Source organism: Silurus meridionalis, chromosome 8 (assembly GCF_014805685.1).
Source record: "Silurus meridionalis isolate SWU-2019-XX chromosome 8, ASM1480568v1, whole genome shotgun sequence".
Lineage (NCBI taxonomy): Eukaryota > Metazoa > Chordata > Actinopteri > Siluriformes > Siluridae > Silurus > Silurus meridionalis.
This window is the reverse complement of record NC_060891.1, coordinates 7223855-7243815: the sequence shown is the minus strand read 5'-3', so window position 1 is coordinate 7243815 and position 19961 is coordinate 7223855. Positions and strand designations below refer to the sequence as shown.

Genomic DNA, 19961 nt, shown 5'->3' with positions numbered 1-19961 from the left:
TAAATTAAATGTAGGAACTGAGTAAAGGAACACATGGCTGGGTGATGTCACTATCGAGCTGGGGATCAGCAGGTGGTAGTCAACCGGTATTTACACTTTTGCTGGTGCCGGCCCTTGGCAGCTCAGGTTAGGGTATTTTTTAAATGATGGACACCTTTTGGTTAGAGATGGTCCTTGGTGGCTTGCTGCCTCTCCCAGACTGATTAAATGAAGACTATTTTTAAGATTGATCCAATTGAAATTTTATATCAAGCTACATAGCTGATTTTGTGAAATTCAAGCTGTTTTGCGAATTAGCTCATTTTGATATAGAATGGGTTGAGGCAGTCTGTAAATTTCTTCAGTTGTGTTCGGTTTTTTCAAACATGGTGCTTTGCAGACAAACATCTCTAATTTGGGCTCATCTGTCCAGAGAAATGTCCAAAGGGGCGGATAATTTCCAGTAGGGGAAGGTGAGAAATTTTGGAAATATAGAAGTTTAATAATTAACAGGAATTTATGGACATTTATGGGAATTAATAAAAAAAAATTGGAACATGTGTATAAACTGTCATATACAAACATAAAAATAAACATTTTGTTTGTCATAAACTGATATGAATGCAAAAAATATGAGTAGTGAAATGTGTGTTCATTTATGAGATGATGGTGTAGAGAGTTCTTTATAGTATGCCTGTGTTTGCTAAGATATGCCTTCTCTTTATGCCGTCTTTTTAAGCTGCTCTGATTCGAGGAAATAGAAATAACTGCACACAGTTCTCTCAAAACCTGGACTGGCTGGTCAGCATGCTGGAAAGACTGGAGTCATCCTCAGGTAGAACAGACTTTTACATTCTTGTTTCTGGAATATGGAGTTTAATACATTAAGTCTTCAATAATGGTTTTCTGTATACTAGTCAGAGATGTGACATTGGGGCCCAGCACAGCCACAATGTTTGCCCATTGTATGAAAAGTTGGAGACTAAGGAAGGAGAAAAATATTTATACTGATGGCCAGGCAGAGGGACTGAGCTGGAAAGGATGTGCAGCAAGTTAGAGATGCAATAAAAGATGCAGATGGAAGTGGTTTAACTAGTGAGGAGAGTGTGTTTAGAATGTGGAGGGAGTATTTTAAGCATCTGATGAATGAGGAAAATGAAAGAGAGAAAAGGTTGGATTATGTGGAGATGGTAAAGATTAGTAAGGACGAAGTGAGAGCAGCAATTAAGCAGATGAAGAGTGGAGAGTTGGTTGGACCAGATGACATATCATGGAGATGTTTAGGAGAGATTGCAGTAGAGCTTTTAAACAGATTGTTTAACAAGATTTTTGTAAGGTAAAAGGATGCTTGAGGAATGGCGAAGGAGTTTGCTGGTACTGATTTTTAAGAATAAGGGAGATGTGCAGACCTGCAGTAACTACATTGAAATAAAGTTGATCAGACACACCAGGAGGTTAGGGAAAGAGTAGTGGAAGCCAGGCTGAGAAAAGAGGTGACCATCTGTGAGCAACTGTATGGTTTCATGCTGAGGAAGAGCACTACAGACGCAATATTTACTTTGAGAATGTTAATAGAGAAATATAGGGAAGGTCAAAAGATTTCGAGAAAGCGTATAACAGGGTGCTGAGAGAGGAGTTGTGGTATTGTGTGAGGAAATCAGGTGTGGCAAAGCAGAATGTGAGGGTGGTGCAGGACATGTATGAGGACAGTGTGACAGCAGTGAAGTATACAGCAGGAATGACAGACTGGTTCAAGGTGGAGGTGAGACTGCATTAAGGATCGGCTCTGTGCTCTTTCCTGCTTGCAGTGGTGATGGACAGGTTGACAGACGAGGTCAGACAGGAGTCACTGTGAACTATGATGTTTGTAAATGATATTGTGATTTGTGGTGAAAGTAGGGAGCAGGTTGACAATAGCCTGGAGAGTGAGAATGAAAGTCAGTAAGAATAAGACAGAGTACATGTGTGTGGATGAGAGGGAGGGCAGTGGAGTGGTATGGTTGCAGGGAGAAGAGGTGGAGAATGTGGAGGAGTAGAGGTACCTGGTGTCAACTGTGCAAAGTAATGGAGAGTGTGTTAGATAAGTGAGAGAGGCCCGATTGAGATGGTTTGGATATGTGCAGAGGAGGGACAGTGGGTATGTCTGTAGGAGAATGCTGAGGATGGAGCCAAAAGGAAGGAGGAAAAGAGGAAGGCCAAAGAGGAGGTTTATGGATGTGGTGAAGGAAGATATGCAGGTAGTTGGTTTGAAAGAGGCAGACGTAGAGGACAGACTAGTATGGACACAGATGATCCGCTGTGACGACCCCTAATGGGAGAAGCCGAAAGAAGATAATTATGTATTTTTGTCCATGAATATGTATAAAATAATTTTTGTTAGTCTATTTTTTTTTTATAGCATTTACTGTATCTTGGGTGCGGTGCTTTAAGGAGCATCCAATAATTTTAATAATTTTATCAGTGGTGGGCCATGTATTTGTTACCTGGACCTTCAGTGGGGACTTACCCGACTTAATCCACTCTTAATACCACCAATATCATGTCCCTGCTCCTTCTCTCGTGCGCGCCCCGCCCGCAAGGAGCTTCTCTCCGTCGCACTAAACACACACACCTGACTCCCTTCTATTCCCTCATCCCCAGCTCCTATAAAAACCCCACATTCACCCACACTCCCTGTCCATTATTGTAGGTTCATGTGGTTATGTGTGTGCGCCCGTTTTTTGCCCGTTCACGTATGCTTTTCCTCGGCCACATACCGTTCGCCTCGGACTCTCTCTCCTCGTGTGGACCGCGTCTCTCTCCAGGCGCACCTGGGACATTATTCTCCTTTTTCCCGGATTCCTTCATTGGGAGTGTACTTTCAGACTGCCCTTTCAGTTCGGGACTTTGTGGGTCGCGCATCCCAGCGCACCATGGGATTATCCCTGCGAATGCAGGTATTTGTGTTGGCTCTGCCTTGTTGAGTTAAATAAAGCTTTGTTTGCTGTTACCTCGGCTTCCGCCTCCATTTCTGCGTAACAGAATAACGGACCCCTGAAAAGGAATATATGGACAAAAAAAAAAAAAAGGAAAAAAAAAGGGAAAGAAGACATGATCGGATTAATGCCATGGTCCTGGCGCGAACCAAACCTCGGAGGTCAGGTTTGCTCGGGCGCGATCACACGGCAGCCAAGCTCCTCTCCATTCCAGAGCGGCCCCGAGAGCTCCTCCCCATTCCCGTGTCCCGAGGAGAGCTCTGTTTGGCCCCAGGACCTCCGTGTGTGCTCGGCTCCGCCCCAGGACCTCCATGTGTGCTCGGCTCCGCCCCAGGACCTCCGTGTGTGCTCGGCTCCACCCCAGGACCACCCAGAGAGCTCGGCTCCACTCCAGACTCTCCAGGGGAGCCCCACTTCGCTCCAGGTCTCCACCATGAGCTCCTCTCTGTCCCAGAGCGACCCCATGAGCTCCTCTCTGTCCCAGAGCGACCCTGTGAGCTCCTCTCTGTCCCAGAGAGTCCCCGAGAGCTCGGTCTTGCTCCAGAGAGCTCCACTCTCTCCAGGGTCTACAGGCGAGCTCCTCTCCGCTCCAGGGTCTACAGGCGAGCTGCTCTCTGCTCCTAGGCTTCCAGAAGAGCACCTCTTTGCTCCAGGTCCCTATGGAGGGCTCGGCTTTGCTCCCGGTCCCTGAGGAAGGCTCGGCTTCGCTCCTGATTCCCGAGGGGAGCTCGGTTCCGTCCCAGGACTTCCGGAAAAGTTCCGCTCCGCTCCAGCGTCCCAAGGAGAGCCCGGTTCCACGCCAGCGCGTCCCTGAGAACACCTCTTCACCCAAGGGGATCACGGAGCACGCAACTCACCTCCGAGACTGCGAAAGGGAAGCCGTCCCTTTGCCCCCGGGCTCCACCGAAGGCGACGGCTCGCCCCACAGTCTCCTGGAAGGCGACGCCACCGCTCAGACTGCCGCTTTACCCAAGGGATCCCCAGAGCTCTCAACTCGGCTCCTAGACTGCAAAGGACGTTGAACCGCTGCCCCCGGCTTCATCCGAAGGCGATGGCTCGCCCCACAGTCTCCCAAGAGGTGAAGGCTCGCCCCACCAGCACTCAAAAGGCGAAGCCACGTCACAGTCCTCCTCGTCGTCCAAGGGGTCCCCAGAGCACTCACCTCAGCTCCGGGACTGCGAAAGGGAAGTCGAACCTCTGCCCCTGGCTTTATCCAAAGGCGACGGCTCGCCCCACAGTCTCCCAAAAGGTGACGGCTCACCCCACAAGCACCCAGACGGCAACATCTCGGTTCCGAGCTTCTCCTACAGCGACGTCTCGCTCCCGAGCTCCTCCCACGGCGACGTCTCGCTCATGAGCTCCTCCCTCGGTGACGGCTCGCCTCAGGACCCCTCTCACGGTGACGTCCTGCCTCCAAGCTCCCTGGACGGTGACAGGTCGCCCCTGAGCTCCCTGGAGGGTGACGTCACACCAATAAACCCTGCCGAGGTCATCACTCAGCCTCTGTGCTCAGTCGGGGGCGTCGCTCCATCTCCGGTCTCCATCCAGAGGGTCTTCCAGCCGGTAAGCCCCGTTGGGTGCTCTGCCCTGCCTCCGGTAGTCACCAGGGTTGTCTCTCCACTCTAGGTCCCCGTGGGTGATGAGGCTCCGTTCCAGACCTTCCTGGGTAACATCGATCCATTCCAGATCACTGGGGTGGTCATCGCTCAGCCTCCGGTCATCACCAGGGTCGTCGTGCCAGTCTGGGTCTCCGAGGTGGAAGCGGCTCTGTTCCAGGCATCTCGGGGTGGCGTCAACCCGCTCCAGGTCTCTGTGGTGGACGTTTCCCCGCATCCGGCCTTTGCCGATGTCAACGCTCCGCCTCTGGTCTCCGCTGAGAGCATCGCTCCGCTCCAGGTCCCTGCCGTGGGCATCATCCCGTTCCGGGACTCGCGTTGGCTGTTTCAAGCTCCAGGCCTCCGCCGAGGACTTCGCCCAGCCTCGGGTCATCGCCAGGGACGTCAGGGCCGTCCCTCAGTTCCAGGCCTCCGTGGTGGGTGTCTCTCTGCTTCCTGTCCCCGCTGGGCGCGTCGCCCCACCTCTGGTCCTCGCTGGGGGCGTCGTTCCGCTCCTGGTCTCCATGGGGCCGCTCTCCGCCTCTGGTCCGCGCCGAGGATTTTGCCCATTTACATTTACATTTACATTTGCGGCATTTAGCAGACGCCTTATCCAGAGCGACGACAAACGTGTTTTAAATCTCTAGTAGTGAATAAATCTACACTGGTATGCAAGAATACAAACTCAATATAAATATAACTCGAATTCTACAAACTTGGAAAGTGCTAATTTAGGTATTTCAGGAAGAGGTAGGTCTTCAGTCATCGCTTAAAGATAGTCAGGGACTCTGCTGTACGGACATCTAGGGAAGTTCATTCCACCACTCGGTGCCAGAACAGAGAAGAGCCTTGAATTGTACTTACCTCTCATTCTGAGAGAAGGTGGTACCAGTCGAGCAGTGCTGGAGGATCTCAGACAGCGTGGTGCAGTGCGAGATGTGATGAGGTCACTGAGGTAAGATGGTGCTGGTCCATTTTGGCCTTGTAGGCAAGCATCAGTGTTTTGAATCTGATACGTGCAGCTACTGGAAGCCAGTGAAGGAGCGCAGCAGTGGGGTGGTGTGGGAAAACTTGGGCTGATTGAACACAAGTCGTGCAGCTGCGTTTTGGATCATTTGCAGTGGACGAATAGCGTTCAGGGGAAGACCTGCCAGCAGAGAGTTGCAGTAGTCCAGTCTTGAAATGACAAGAGACTGAACAAGCAACTGGGCAGCCTGTATGGACAGAAATGGTCGAATCCTTCGGATGTTATAGAGAAGAAATCGACAAGAACGAGCAACATTAGCGATATGTGGGAAAAAAGACAGTTCATTGTCCATAGTTACCCCAAGGTTACGAGCAGTGGCTGAAGGGAGAGCAGAGAGTCATGAAGTGTTATTTGTAGATCTTGACCTGGAGATGAATCACCTGGGATGACCAGCAGTTCTGTTTTGCTGGGGTTGAGTTTGTTGGTGAGCCCTCATCCATAAAGATATGTCTGACAAGCATGCTGAGATCCGAGCGAAGCTGTGGTATCTGATGGAGGGAAAGAAAAGATGAGTTGAGTGTCATCTGCATAGCAGTGATAAGAAAACCCATGTGAGGATATGACTTCACCAATGGAGTGGGTATAGAGGGAGAAAAGGAGGGGACCAAGTACCGAGCCTTGTGGGACACCAGTGGTGAGTCTGCATGGGGCAGATGTGGATCCCCTCCATGTTACCTGGTATGAGCGACCTTCCAGGTAGGAAGCAAACCATTCAGGAAGCCACGTCACAGTCCTCCTCGTCGTCCAAGGGGTCCCCAGAGCACTCACCTCAGCTCCGGGACTGCGAAAGGGAAGTCGAACCTCTGCCCCTGGCTTTATCCAAAGGCGACGGCTCGCCCCACAGTCTCCCAAAAGGTGACGGCTCACCCCACAAGCACCCAGATGGCAACATCTCGGTTCCGAGCTCCTCCCACGGCGACGTCTCGCTCCCGAGCTCCTCCCACGGCGACGTCTCGCTCATGAGCTCCTCCCTCGGTGACGGCTCGCCTCAGGACCCCTCTCACGGTGACGCCCTGCCTCAAGCTCCTGACGGTGACAGGTCGCCCCTGAGCTCCCTGGAGGGTGACGTCACACCAATAAACCCTGCCGAGGTCATCACTCAGCCTCTGTGCTCAGTCGGGGGCGTCGCTCCATCTCCGGTCTCCATCCAGAGGGTCTTCCAGCCGGTAAGCCCCGTTGGGTGCTCTGCCCTGCCTCCGGTAGTCACCAGGGTTGTCTCTCCACTCTAGGTCCCCGTGGGTGATGAGGCTCCGTTCCAGACCTTCCTGGGTAACATCGATCCATTCCAGATCACTGGGGTGGTCATCGCTCAGCCTCCGGTCATCACCAGGGTCGTCGTGCCAGTCTGGGTCTCCGAGGTGGAAGCGGCTCTGTTCCAGGCATCTCGGGGTGGCGTCAACCCGCTCCAGGTCTCTGTGGTGGATGTTTCCCCGCATCCGGCCTTTGCCGATGTCAACGCTCCGCCTCTGGTCTCCGCTGAGAGCATCGCTCCGCTCCAGGTCCCTGCCGTGGGCATCATCCCGTTCCGGGACTCCGCGTTGGCTGTTTCCGAGCTCCAGGCCTCCGCCGAGGACTTCGCCCAGCCTCGGGTCATCGCCAGGGACGTCAGGGCCGTCCCTCAGTTCCAGGCCTCCGTGGTGGGTGTCTCTCTGCTTCCTGTCCCCGCTGGGCGCGTCGCCCCACCTCTGGTCCTCGCTGGGGGCGTCGTTCCGCTCCTGGTCTCCATGGGGGCCGTCTCTCCGCCTCTGGTCCGCGCCGAGGATTTTGCCCATTTACATTTACATTTACATTTGCGGCATTTAGCAGACACCCTTATCCAGAGCGACGTACAAACGTGTTTTAAATCTCTAGTAGTGAATAAATCTACACTGGTATGCAAGAATACAAACTCAATATAAATATAACTCGAATTCTACAAACTTGGAAAGTGCTAATTTAGGTATTTCAGGAAGAGGTAGGTCTTCAGTCATCGCTTAAAGATAGTCAGGGACTCTGCTGTACGGACATCTAGGGGAAGTTCATTCCACCACATCGGTGCCAGAACAGAGAAGAGCCTTGAATTGTACTTACCTCTCATTCTGAGAGAAGGTGGTACCAGTCGAGCAGTGCTGGAGGATCTCAGACAGCGTGGTGCAGTGCGAGATGTGATGAGGTCACTGAGGTAAGATGGTGCTGGTCCATTTTTGGCCTTGTAGGCAAGCATCAGTGTTTTGAATCTGATACGTGCAGCTACTGGAAGCCAGTGAAGGAGCGCAGCAGTGGGGTGGTGTGGGAAAACTTGGGCTGATTGAACACAAGTCGTGCAGCTGCGTTTTGGATCATTTGCAGTGGACGAATAGCGTTCAGGGGAAGACCTGCCAGCAGAGAGTTGCAGTAGTCCAGTCTTGAAATGACAAGAGACTGAACAAGCAACTGGGCAGCCTGTATGGACAGAAATGGTTGAATCCTTCGGATGTTATAGAGAAGAAATCGACAAGAACGAGCAACATTAGCGATATGTGGGAAAAAAGACAGTTCATTGTCCATAGTTACCCCAAGGTTACGAGCAGTGGCTGAAGGGAGAGCAGAGAGTCATGAAGTGTTATTTGTAGATCTTGACCTGGAGATGAATCACCTGGGATGACCAGCAGTTCTGTTTTGCTGGGGTTGAGTTTGTTGGTGAGCCCTCATCCATAAAGATATGTCTGACAAGCATGCTGAGATCCGAGCGAAGCTGTGGTATCTGATGGAGGGAAAGAAAAGATGAGTTGAGTGTCATCTGCATAGCAGTGATAAGAAAACCCATGTGAGGATATGACTTCACCAATGGAGTGGGTATAGAGGGAGAAAAGGAGGGGACCAAGTACCGAGCCTTGTGGGACACCAGTGGTGAGTCTGCATGGGGCAGATGTGGATCCCCTCCATGTTACCTGGTATGAGCGACCTTCCAGGTAGGAAGCAAACCATTCCCATGCTGTTCCGCAGATACCAAGGCTCTTGAGGGTTGACAAAAGTGTCTTGTGGTTGACTGTGTCAAATGCTGCTGAAAGGTCCAGAAAGATAAGTACAGAAGGTTGACAGCCGCACTCCTGATCTCTGAGTTTGGCTGTGCTCCGTTCCAGCTCTCCGCAGGGGTGGTCGCGTCGCCTCAGGCCCTTCCCGGCTGTTTCTGGCTCCATGGCGGTTCCGGCCGTTCCGACCCAGGGGGATGGGGGGGCTCTCCTCCGAGTGCCCCAGCCCGCCGGGCTTTCTATGGGTTGGGGACGTCCGGTGCCGCCCCTTTGGGGTGGTGTCAGGAATCCCCCTGCCACGCCCCCTTCGGCGGCTGTCAACCTCGGTGCGTCGGGGAATGCCCTGCTCCTTCTCTCGTGCGCGCCCCGCCCGCAAGGAGCTTCTCTCCATTGCACTAAACACACACACCTGACTTCCATCTATTTACTCATCCCCAGCTCCTATAAAAACCCCACATTCACCCACACTCCCTGTCCGTTATTGTAGGTTCATGTGGTTATGTGTGTGCGCCCGTTTATGCCCGTTCGCGTATGCTTTTCCTCGGCCACGTACCGTTCGCCTCGGACTCTCTCTCCTCGTGTGGACCGCGTCTCTCTTCAGGCGCACCTGGGACATTACACTCCCTTTTTCCCGGATTCCTTCATTGGGAGTGTACTTTGCATCCCAGCGCACCATGGGATTATCCCTGCGAATGCAGGTATTTGTGTTGGCTCTGCCTTGTTGAGTTAAATAAAGCTTTGTTTGCTGTTAACTCGGCTTCCGCCTCCGTTTCCGCATAACAGCGTGGCATTACAGAGCGAGGCATTTCACATATGGAGGGTAAATACCATTTTTACTAAAGCAAGAAACCCAGTTATTAACCTCTACACTACAACCGCAACTGTGACACCTACATTATCTGGAGCAGTTCAGAATTAATATTTGTCTAATAACATGACAAAAACATTAAAAATAAATAAAATACAACCTACTCACCAGAGATGCATACTCATAAATTGCACTGCTCCTCAGAGCCTATAAGCCAGTGGTACCGCTCATATTCACTGGTCTGGAAGTGGCGAACAAACCCTTTACCGTGCTGAGACAAGCTAGCTTTGGGGTTGGCCGACCTCTCCTCACGATGTCTAGCTATTCTGAAAAAATTTATTTTAAGTATGTCAGAGACCAAATCAATTTCTCTTCCTCCATAGGCATAAAAAAGTCTAACTTAGATGTATTCCTGTGTGCAGCATGCTACAGACTTTTTTGCCATTCAAACTTGGCTGTAACATTTTTCCCTCTGACCAACCAATCAGAAGACGGAAAAATGCTGACGCTATTTCCTGTGAGGCGAATGTAAAATCTGATTGGTTAAAGAAACAGACCTATTCATAATATTCTCAATGATTAAAGGGCCAGCAGGACAGACTTTGCAGGCCCTGGGCAGAAATCTGATTGTACAAAATTTAACATCCACATGCACATGCAGTGAAGCAGTGCTCCAAGCAAAGAAACACTATGAAATGAAGAGAATAGACTGTTGGGAATAAATTAATACAATTTCATGGAACAAATATTAAAATTTAGCTTGTAATTGTAGGTCAGTGCTTCTGATAGTGTTTAGGCCAGCAGAGAAGGCTTTGCTGCCCCTGACTGCCCGCCACTGAATTTTATATTACCTATTCAATCACATTTCATCTGTCACATCACATACTGGTGTAAGGCCTGTAGTAATTAATAGTGCAGGCAGCTGCTAGTTTCATATCGATGTTGCTTGATGCTGTTGATTTAAACAATCAGCTTGCAACTTTCTTATGCTGAGGCCTTTGATTGGATGATCAGAGAATGCACTAGTCAGAGCTCTCAAATTGCATCTGTAGCAAACTGCACAAGTTCAAATATATTTTTGTGGCTTTAAATGCTTTTTTTTTATTTCGTAATGGTTGATAGAGGAGTAGAAATTGATTTGGTCACAGATATAATTACAAGAACATTTAAAAGACAGGCTTTTTAAGAAAAGCTGTGCATCATCAGGAAAGCTCAGCCAAAATGGCTCAAAACTGTTTTTTATATAGCACTCATACTTTTGCATTTTCTTTCCTGGTGAACTTGCCACCGGGAAAAATTTAATGCATGGAAAAAATGCACAGAAATGCAAAAATATCAGGGAAAAATGGGAAATTATGTATGTGGTCCGGCTGTTACTGCAGTGAAAGAAGTTTTAATTGTGTTTCTTGCTTTAGTAATAGCATTCATTCTGTCTGCATGAGGTACTAGTCTTTGTTGAATTACACCCTTCAAATAATCAACTCAGTTTGAAAATCTACTTCCAGTCCACTTCAGTCACTGTCCCAATCACTCGGACTCGGACATGGTCCTATTGATCTTGGTGCCCGAGGCTTGACCGTACCAGTCAGTCAAGTTCAGTGCTTTTCATACCGATAAAACACCAGTGGCTGAAAGGTCCATGTCTTTCATGTATAAATCGCAAGTTGCTGTAATTCTGCTGTCAGTGATGCGTAATATTAATACTGTATAATATATATATATATATGTGTGTGTGTGTGTGTGTGTGTGTGTGTGTGTGTGTGTGTGTGTGTGAGAGAGAGAGAGAGAGAGAGAGAGAGAGATAGATAGATAGAACTTCATTGTCATCGCATTGTACAGGTACACAGCAACGAAATGCAGTTTGGCATCTACCAGAAGTGCAAAAATAGTGCAGATAAATATGTATCATTTTTACAGCATGTGATATATATGTAAGCATATGTACAGTGAATGAATATAAAGGCTATAGCAGATGTGTGGACATCATTAAGAAGTACAGAGAGATGTTCAGAAGGCAGGGGTGTCAAACTCAGTTGCATAGGGGGCCAAAACTCAAAGCACACATTAGGTCGCGGGCCGAACAGGATAAACATTTATTGAACACACTAAAACTTTTTTTTTTTTTTTTAAACATAAATATTAATAAAAACAGACAGGAATATTATTCCACAATAAATCAACTAAAACTTTAAATAACTAAATATTTTGCTCTCCATAATAATATATACTGTCAAAATTATACAAGTTATAAATATGAACATGCTGCAAAAAACCTGAACAAATCAATAAAAAATTGTGCTTTTAAGTAAATGTTAAAATAACAACAAATCAAAACAATCAGATTTCTTTGCTCTTATGCCATTTTATAAAAAAAAATCTTAATTTTTAAATAACTTAAAATATTTTGCTCTTCATAAAAAAATCTCAAGTCAAACACAAGACGTCTCACACCTTCATCATGCAGCTCTTCAGAAACTCTCCCTCAGTAAATAACCGGCTGATGTGCCTTTGATTTCTCCTCTGTTTTCACACCAGCTTCACTTTGTGGTTTTGCTGATGTTTTGTCTCGTAGTTCCATTGTAGATTCAATTCCTTAATTACAGCCACATTCGCTCCACAAATAAAACACACGTGTTTACCGGCAGTGTCAGTAAACATACACTCAGAATCCCATTGGTTTTGAAAGGTTTTTCACGATAACTTTACAATAGGGTTAAATACATCGACTTGATTGACGCTGGAATGTTCCCAGGTATTCTAGTGTTCGATAAGGCAGCTGAAGCACTGCATTATGGGATCTGTAGTTTGTGTTAATAACAATAATAATAGATCTATATAAAATCATCTCGTGGGCCAGATATAATTGTGCATCGGGAGCCTTGAATTTGACACGTGTTCTAAGGCATTGAAGAGGAAATGTGCAGAAGTGGAAGGTTATGAGATTATGGCATTTAAGAAATGTGCATGCTGAATAAACAGTCTACTATATATAGTTGTATGCAAAAGTATAGGAACCCCTGACAATGTCCATGATTTTCATTTATAAATATTTGGGTGTTTGGATTAGCAATTAAATTTTTTTACAGTAATATTTCAATAGTGAAATTAGGTTTATTGGATTAACAGAAAATGCACAATATGCATCAAAACAAAATTAGACAGGTGCATACATTTGGGCACCCCAACAGAAAAATCACATCAATATTTAGTAGAGCCTCCTTTAGCAGAAATAACAGCCTCTAGATGCTTCCTATAGAGTGTCTGGATTCTTATTGAATGTATTTTGGACAATTCCTCCTTACAAAACATCTCCAGTTCAGTTAGGTTTGATGGTTGCCGAGCATGGACAACCCCGCTTCAAATCACCCCACGGATGTTCAATGACATTCAGGTCTGGGGACTGGGATGGCCATTCCAGAACATAGTACTTGTTCCTCTTTATAATCTTGTTCCCCGAGTAGATTTTAAGCAGTGTTTTGGGTTGTTGTCTTGTTGAAATATCCAGCGCCGGCGTAACATATATATATATATATATATATATATATATATATATATATATATATATATATATATATATATATATATATATATATATAAACAATTGAACAATTCTGAAATAATGTCATTTTCACTGCTCAACAGTTGAAGGAGTTTTTGTCCTGTCTATACCATGCTACCAGAACACCTTTTCCACAAATTAACTAAGGCATTTCCAAAAAAACCATTATTTTGCAGAAAACACACTGATCAAAATTAGAGAACAACAATGAATGTAGCATGGAAAAAGATTACAACAAAATTTTCTGAAGGTTACAACAGTCAGCAATTAGTAGGAAGTGTACAGGCCTCTGCTCTGAATGACTTCAGCACATCTGCAGCCACAGGACAGCACTAGTCTCTCACACTGCTCTGGTGTGATTTTGTTTCACTCTTCTTCCAGTCTCCTCCACAGTTCGGTGACTGTAGTGGGTTTCTTGTCCATAATTTTGTCCCAAGGATTTTCCAGAGGTTCTCTATTGGGTTGAGATCAGGACTTTGGGCAGGCCATGTCATTATTTCAATGTTTTCAGTTTCAAGAAACTGCTTTACCCGTTTTGCTGTGTGACATGGAGCATTGTCCTGCATGAACACTGCGGGCTGATTGGGTGATGAACGCATGGAAGGAACCATATGTTGTTGAAGAAGGTTCTGATAAACATTTGCATTCACTCTGCCATGTAGCTGAATAAGAGGCCCAACTCCTGCTGCAGAAAACATGCCCCAAACCATGACACTTCCTCCTTAACTTTTCATTGACTTCTTTACACACTTTGGGTTCAGTCTTTCTTCAGTTTGTCGCCGAACATAATGTTTCCCATCGGACCCAAATAAATTAAACTTGCTTTTATCACTGAAGTGAACTTTGGACCAGTTCTTATTTGTCCACACAACATGCTTAGTCTAGCCTTTTGATTCTTTCTGCTAATGAGAGGTTTGGTCACTGCAGAGTGGGCTTTCAGCCCAAATGCTCTTAAACGTCGAGACACTGTATGACGAGACAGATCCTTATCCTGTTCAGCGATGAACTGGTGAGCAATTCCAGCTGCAGTGTAGAAACGATTGCCCATTGAGATCTTCTGCAGTATCTCTTTCCTCTTTCTTTGTTGTAAAGATTCTTGAAATCACAGATTTGGAATGACCAACTTGTCTTGCTATGGCTGATAGGGTCATCCCTTTGGCCTTCATCCGGACAACCTGCTGCCGGAGGCTTTCAGTCACTTTAGAACGGCCCACCATCTTGCAGAGTCAGTGAAACTGAAAGTTAGGCTGCCAGTTAAATAGGGGTTGACAGATAATCAAGGAAATTAGCACCAGGTACCAGATTAACACCAATAACTGGGAGGTATCTGAAAGTGTTCTCTAATTTTGATCAGTGTGTTTTCTAATGTTTTATTTTTTAAATGCCTAATTTGTGGAAAAGGTGTTCTGGTAGCATGGTATAGACAGGACAAAAACTCCCTCAACTGTTGAGCAGTGAAGATGACATTATTTCAGAATTGTTCAATTGTTTATAAATTGTTCTCTAATTTTGATCGCCAGTGTAGTTCAGCCTTAAAAACCTTGGTGATTTCGGACCTCAAAGAGGACAGCAGCTCTGACTTTAATGAGTCAATATCAGCCTTAGAAGCTGCCTGTGGAACGATGGGCCCTTCTCAGGTGAATCATGCGAAGGTGAGGCCGAAACTGTTGCACCAGGCTACGGGTCTTAGCAGTTTTACCAGACATCATAATTTCCTCTCGATTCAAATATACAAACAACGAGGGTAAACCGAGGGATTGAGAGCAAAAATAAAAGTGAAAAGCTCGAAATAATAACAATTATAACAATAATCCACCTTAGCCACCTAACACCACATCCTACTCCATGACAAGCTAGACAGCACCCCCTACTCTTTTTTTTTTTTTTTTTTTTACTGTTCTTTCATGCATCCCCAAGAAGATCTATTTAAAAAGTCACACCGTGCATAATCTCTTTGAAACACATTTGTCTATGTGCTGTCTTTGTATTCCTAATAATTCCCACTGTCGTGGAGTGTTAATGACTGATTCTGTGCTTCAGGCATTCTGGAGGTCCTTCACTGCATCCTAATTGAAAGCCCGGAGGCACTTAATGTCATTCAGAGAGGACATATCAAATCTATCATCTCGCTGCTATACAAACATGGACGCAACTACAAGGTTAATGTCTGCTGTTTCTTTTGCATAAATGACCAACTAGCTAATGGATGCCTTGGCTTATGATCATAAGAGATATAAGCATTGATTAAGGATATGGCCACTTTTCCCACTGTGTTTACTGATCTGTCTTGTCTCTTTTTATGTCATAAGATCCTAGATGTCCTGTGCTCACTTTGTGTTTGTAATGGAGTAGCTGTAAGAGCCAATCAGAACCTCATCTGTGATAACCTGCTCCCAAAACGAGATCTGTTACTCCAGACACGGTTGGTCAACAATGTCCAAAGGTAAAGAAAAAAATGTATTCCTTTGTGGTCACTGCAAGAAATGATTCAACTACCTAGTTAATTGTATGTCAGAAGTATGGTTTGTAAGTAATTATGTTAGATATGTATTCTTTTTGCAGAAGAATAAATCATGTTAGGAAATGCTTTTAGAGGAAAACAAATAGTCAATTATTTTTCAATAACAGCATGGCATAATTAATATTATATTATGTATTCATTTATTATTAATTTATATAAATCATAAAGTCATTGTCAGGGACACTGTTAAAGAAAATTGATCCAACACCTTTTGACTGGCCAGATTAGAGAATTTGACAGCAATGAGAAATGCTTTCTAAAAGTATTTTTTTTTAATATTAGGCTACATTTAAACAGATACTTAACCTGTTGACTGCCATATACATACACATTGGCTGTGTTAAAATGAGCAACTATGCACAAAGGTGCATGTAAATAATACAATAAGTATGGAGTATCCGTTTTGCAATTGTTAAATGTTCCACTCACTGTATAAACAGCAAGTCATACATTTCTGATTTAACATGTAAACAAGCTTACTGTTCTGGTTTCTTTTTTCATACTTATAGTATGAGACCTAACATCTTTCTGGGTGTGAGGGACGGTTCAGCTCAGTACAAAAAGTGGTACTTTGAGTTGATAATAGACCAGGTGGAGCACTTTGTAACCAGCGAACCTTCTCACCTGCGGGTTGGGTGGGCTTCCTCTAAAGGTTATGCCCCCTACCCAGGAGGTGGAGAGGGGTGGGGAGGAAACGGGGTTGGAGATGACCTCTACTCTTATGGCTTTGATGGACTTCACTTGTGGTCAGGTATCTATTGAAGTAGTTCTCTTTTAATATTATTTTAGATTTGTTATTTTATTATGGCATTACACACTAAATGCAGTTTAGTTTAAATTTTAGTCTATTTCTAAAGAGCTATCTTGCAAGGGCAAGTCACAGTTATAAGACAGTGACTGTCTCCTCCTCTGTGTTCTTAAAGTTCTCTATGTTTGTGCTGTAGGTCGAATCCCACGGAGAGTAGCTTCAGTAAACCAGCACATACTTACATCCGATGATGTGATCAGTTGCTGTTTGGATCTTGAAGCCCCGAGCATTTCTTTTAGAACCAATGGGCTGCCTGTTCAAGGCATGTTTGAGAGTTTCAACAAAGATGGTCACTTCTTCCCTGTTGTCAGCTTCTCCGCTGGAGTCAAGTATGTAATACAACAGTTATATATTTCTCACACACACACACACACACACACACTGTACTGAACACAAGTTATAGGCAGGTATAAAGAAATGCTGTAAAATAAGGATGTCAAATAGATATAAAAATAAATTGTTTATTTTTATCAATTTACAAAATGCAAAGTGAGTAATAGGAAAAAAATAAAATATTTGGTGTGACACTTTGTGTGACACTTTGGCATCAAACCAGTAACACTAGTACACACTGTTAACAAAGATAGTGATTGTGTAGATCTGAGTCAGGTGTATAATTAACCAATTATACTGAGCAAACGGTTAGAAGAATTGTGGCCAATAAGCCATGCATCCAATGTGGAAACAAGACTAAGCAACTCAAATATGCATGCAAGCATAGAAACTGGGGTGCAGAAAAATGGTAGCTGGTGTGCTGGACTGATGAGTCAAAGTTTAAAATATTTGTCTATAGCAGGTGGCACTTTGTTTTCCGAAAGTGTTGGAGAGCAGTAAAATAATGAGATTCTACAGGCAACAATGAAGCATGATGTTTTGGGGATGTATTTCTGCAAATGGATTTGGAACTTTGATCAGGATTAATACTGTCCTCACTGCTGAGAAATACAGCCCCAAACCTGCAGGGAACCTCCACCATGCTTCACTGTTGCCATTAGACATTCATTATTGCTTTCCAGCGCTTCAGCAAACATGCCTCTTTCTTCTTCTTCTTCTTTCGACTTCTCCCATTAGGGGATCAGCGGATCATCCGTCTCCATACCCCCCTGTCCTCTACATCTGTCTCTTTCAATCCAACTAACTGCATGTCTTTCCTCACCACATCCATAAACCTCTTCCTTGGTCTTCCTCTTTTCCTCTTTCCTGGCGGCGCCATCCTCAGCATTCTTCTACCGATATATACCCCATGTCCCTCCTTTGAACATGTCCAAACCACCTCATTCTTGCCTCCGTCGGTTTTGTCTCCAAAACGTCCTACATGCGCTGTCCCTCTAATTAACTCGTAATAAACTGCACTCTTTTTTTCACTTCTCTAACACGCACTGTTGACCCCAGGTACCTGAATTCCTCCACCTTCTCCACCTCTTCTCCCTGCAACCGCACCACTCCACTGCCCTCCCTCTCATTCACACACATGTACTCTGTCTTACTCCTACTGACGTTCATTCCCCTTCTCTCCAGCGCGTACCTCCAAATCAAATCAAATCAAATTTTATTCATCACATACACATACATACAGGGTACAACATGCATTGAAATGCTTTATACGGCGGTCCGGCATGAGGGGAATAGGATGGGGAAAAAGAAAAGAAGCAGATAAATAAAGTATAAAAACTATATAAAATAAAATATAAGAATATAAGATATAAAAAAGAGGCTATTCTCAACCTGCTCTCTACTTTCACCACAAATAACTGCTGCTCTCTACTCTCACCACAAATAACAATATCATCCACAAAAATCATAGTCCATGGAGACTCCTGTCTGACCTTGTCCTTCAACCTGTACATCACCACTGCAAACAGGAAAGGGCTCAGAGCCAAACCTTGATGCAGTACAACCTCCACCTTAAACCAGTCTGTTGTTCCTACTGCACACTTCACCGCTGTCACACTGTCTTCATACATGTCCTGCACCACCCTCACATACTTCTCTGACACACCTGACTTCCTCATACAATACCACAAACCCTCTTTTGGCACCCTGTTGTACGCTTTCTCTAAATCCACAAACACACAATGCAACTCCTTCTGACCTTCTCTATACTTCTACATCAACATTCTAAAAGCAAATAATGCATCTGTGGTGCTCTTCCTCGGCATAAAACCATACTGTTGCTCACAGATGGTCACCTCTTCTCTCAGCCTGGCTTCCACTACTCTTTCCCATAACTTCATGGTGTGACTGATCAACTTAATTCCGCTGTAGTTACTGCAGGTCTGCACATCTCCCTTGTTCTTAAAGATCGGTACCAGCACACTCCTTCTCCATTCCTCAGGCATCCTCTCACCTTCCAAAATCCTCTTCAACAATCTTGTTAAAAACTCCACTGCCATCTCACCTAAACATCTCCATGCTTCTAGCGGTTTGTCATCTGGTCCAACCGACTTTTCACTCTTCATCCTCTTAATTGCTGCTCTCACTTCCTCCTTACTAATCCTATCCATTTCCTGCTTCACCAACTCCACACCATCCAACCTTCTCTCTCTCTCTCATTTTCCTCGTTCATCAGCTGCTCGAAATACTCCCTCCATCTTCTCAACACACTCTCTTCACTAGTCAACACACTTCCATCTCCATCCTTTATTGCTCTAACTTGCAGCACATCCTTCCCAGCTCAGTCTCTCTGCCTGGCCAATCGGTATAAATCCTTTTCTTCTTCATTAGCGTCCCACTTCTTATACAGCTCTTCATATGCCTTTTCCTTGGCTCTTGCCACATCCCTCTTCATTTGCTGCCACATCTCCTTGTACTCCTGTCTACTTTTCTCATCACTCTGCTGATTCCAATTCTGTTTTGCCAACCTCTTTCTCCTTATGCTTTCCTGCACTTCCCCATTCCACCTCCATGTCTCTTTGTCTTCCTTTCTATTTCCAGATGTCACACCAAGTACCTTTCTAGCTGTCTCCCTTATCACTTCTGCAGTATTTGCCCAATCATCCAGCACCTCTTCACCACCACCGAGCCCCTGTCTGACCTCTTCCCTAAATCTCTCTTTACAGTCTTCCTTCTTCAGTTTCCACTATCTTATTCTTCTTTTAGTCCTCGCTCTCCTCCTCTTCTTCTTTACCTCCAAAACCATCCTACAGACCACCATCCGATGCTGTCTAGCTGCACTGTCCCCTGCCAACACCTTACAGTCTCCTCTCTCTTCTTCAGGTTGCATCTCCCACATAGAACATAGTCCACCTGGACATAGCTCTAAATACAGAAGATGGTAGGAAGGGAGATGGCGATTGAATACTACATTATTACAAGAGGAGTTTAGCAGATTGTTGGCTGACGATCTGACCTCCTTTTTGTATTGTATGGGGAAGCACTGATAGGTTGGCATCTGTATTCGAGGCCTCAAAGGCATATATTATAGGGAAACTGATTGCACAGACAGCTAGAAAGAAGAAGGAGGGAAGAGACTTGGTTAAGAACTTGAAAGCAACAATTTGTACATTGGAGATGTAGCTGGCTAGACACTCCTCTAATGATTTATATCAGGATATTTGTAGATATAAATTTCAGTTACACGATATATATAATAGAAAAGCTGAATGCACTATTTAGGCTGCGGACCAGGTTTTAATTAAGAAAGGAGATACTATGGTATCATTGACGAAAGAAATAAATGAGGTCTTTTATACGTTTTAT

General features: G+C 45.3%; 1 protein-coding gene across 1 annotated transcript in view; it reads left to right on the top strand.

Annotated features, from left to right (window-relative positions):
* The window catches only part of LOC124389836 (ryanodine receptor 3-like), a 462748-nt gene that overhangs the window by 127823 nt on the left and 314964 nt on the right, over nt 1-19961 (top strand). The window contains exons 15-19 of the mRNA XM_046855362.1: nt 719-814; nt 14974-15092; nt 15243-15376; nt 15964-16205; nt 16399-16591. Of these exons, the coding sequence (XP_046711318.1) occupies nt 719-814; nt 14974-15092; nt 15243-15376; nt 15964-16205; nt 16399-16591 (784 nt within the window). The remainder of the gene's footprint in view (nt 1-718; nt 815-14973; nt 15093-15242; nt 15377-15963; nt 16206-16398; nt 16592-19961) is intronic.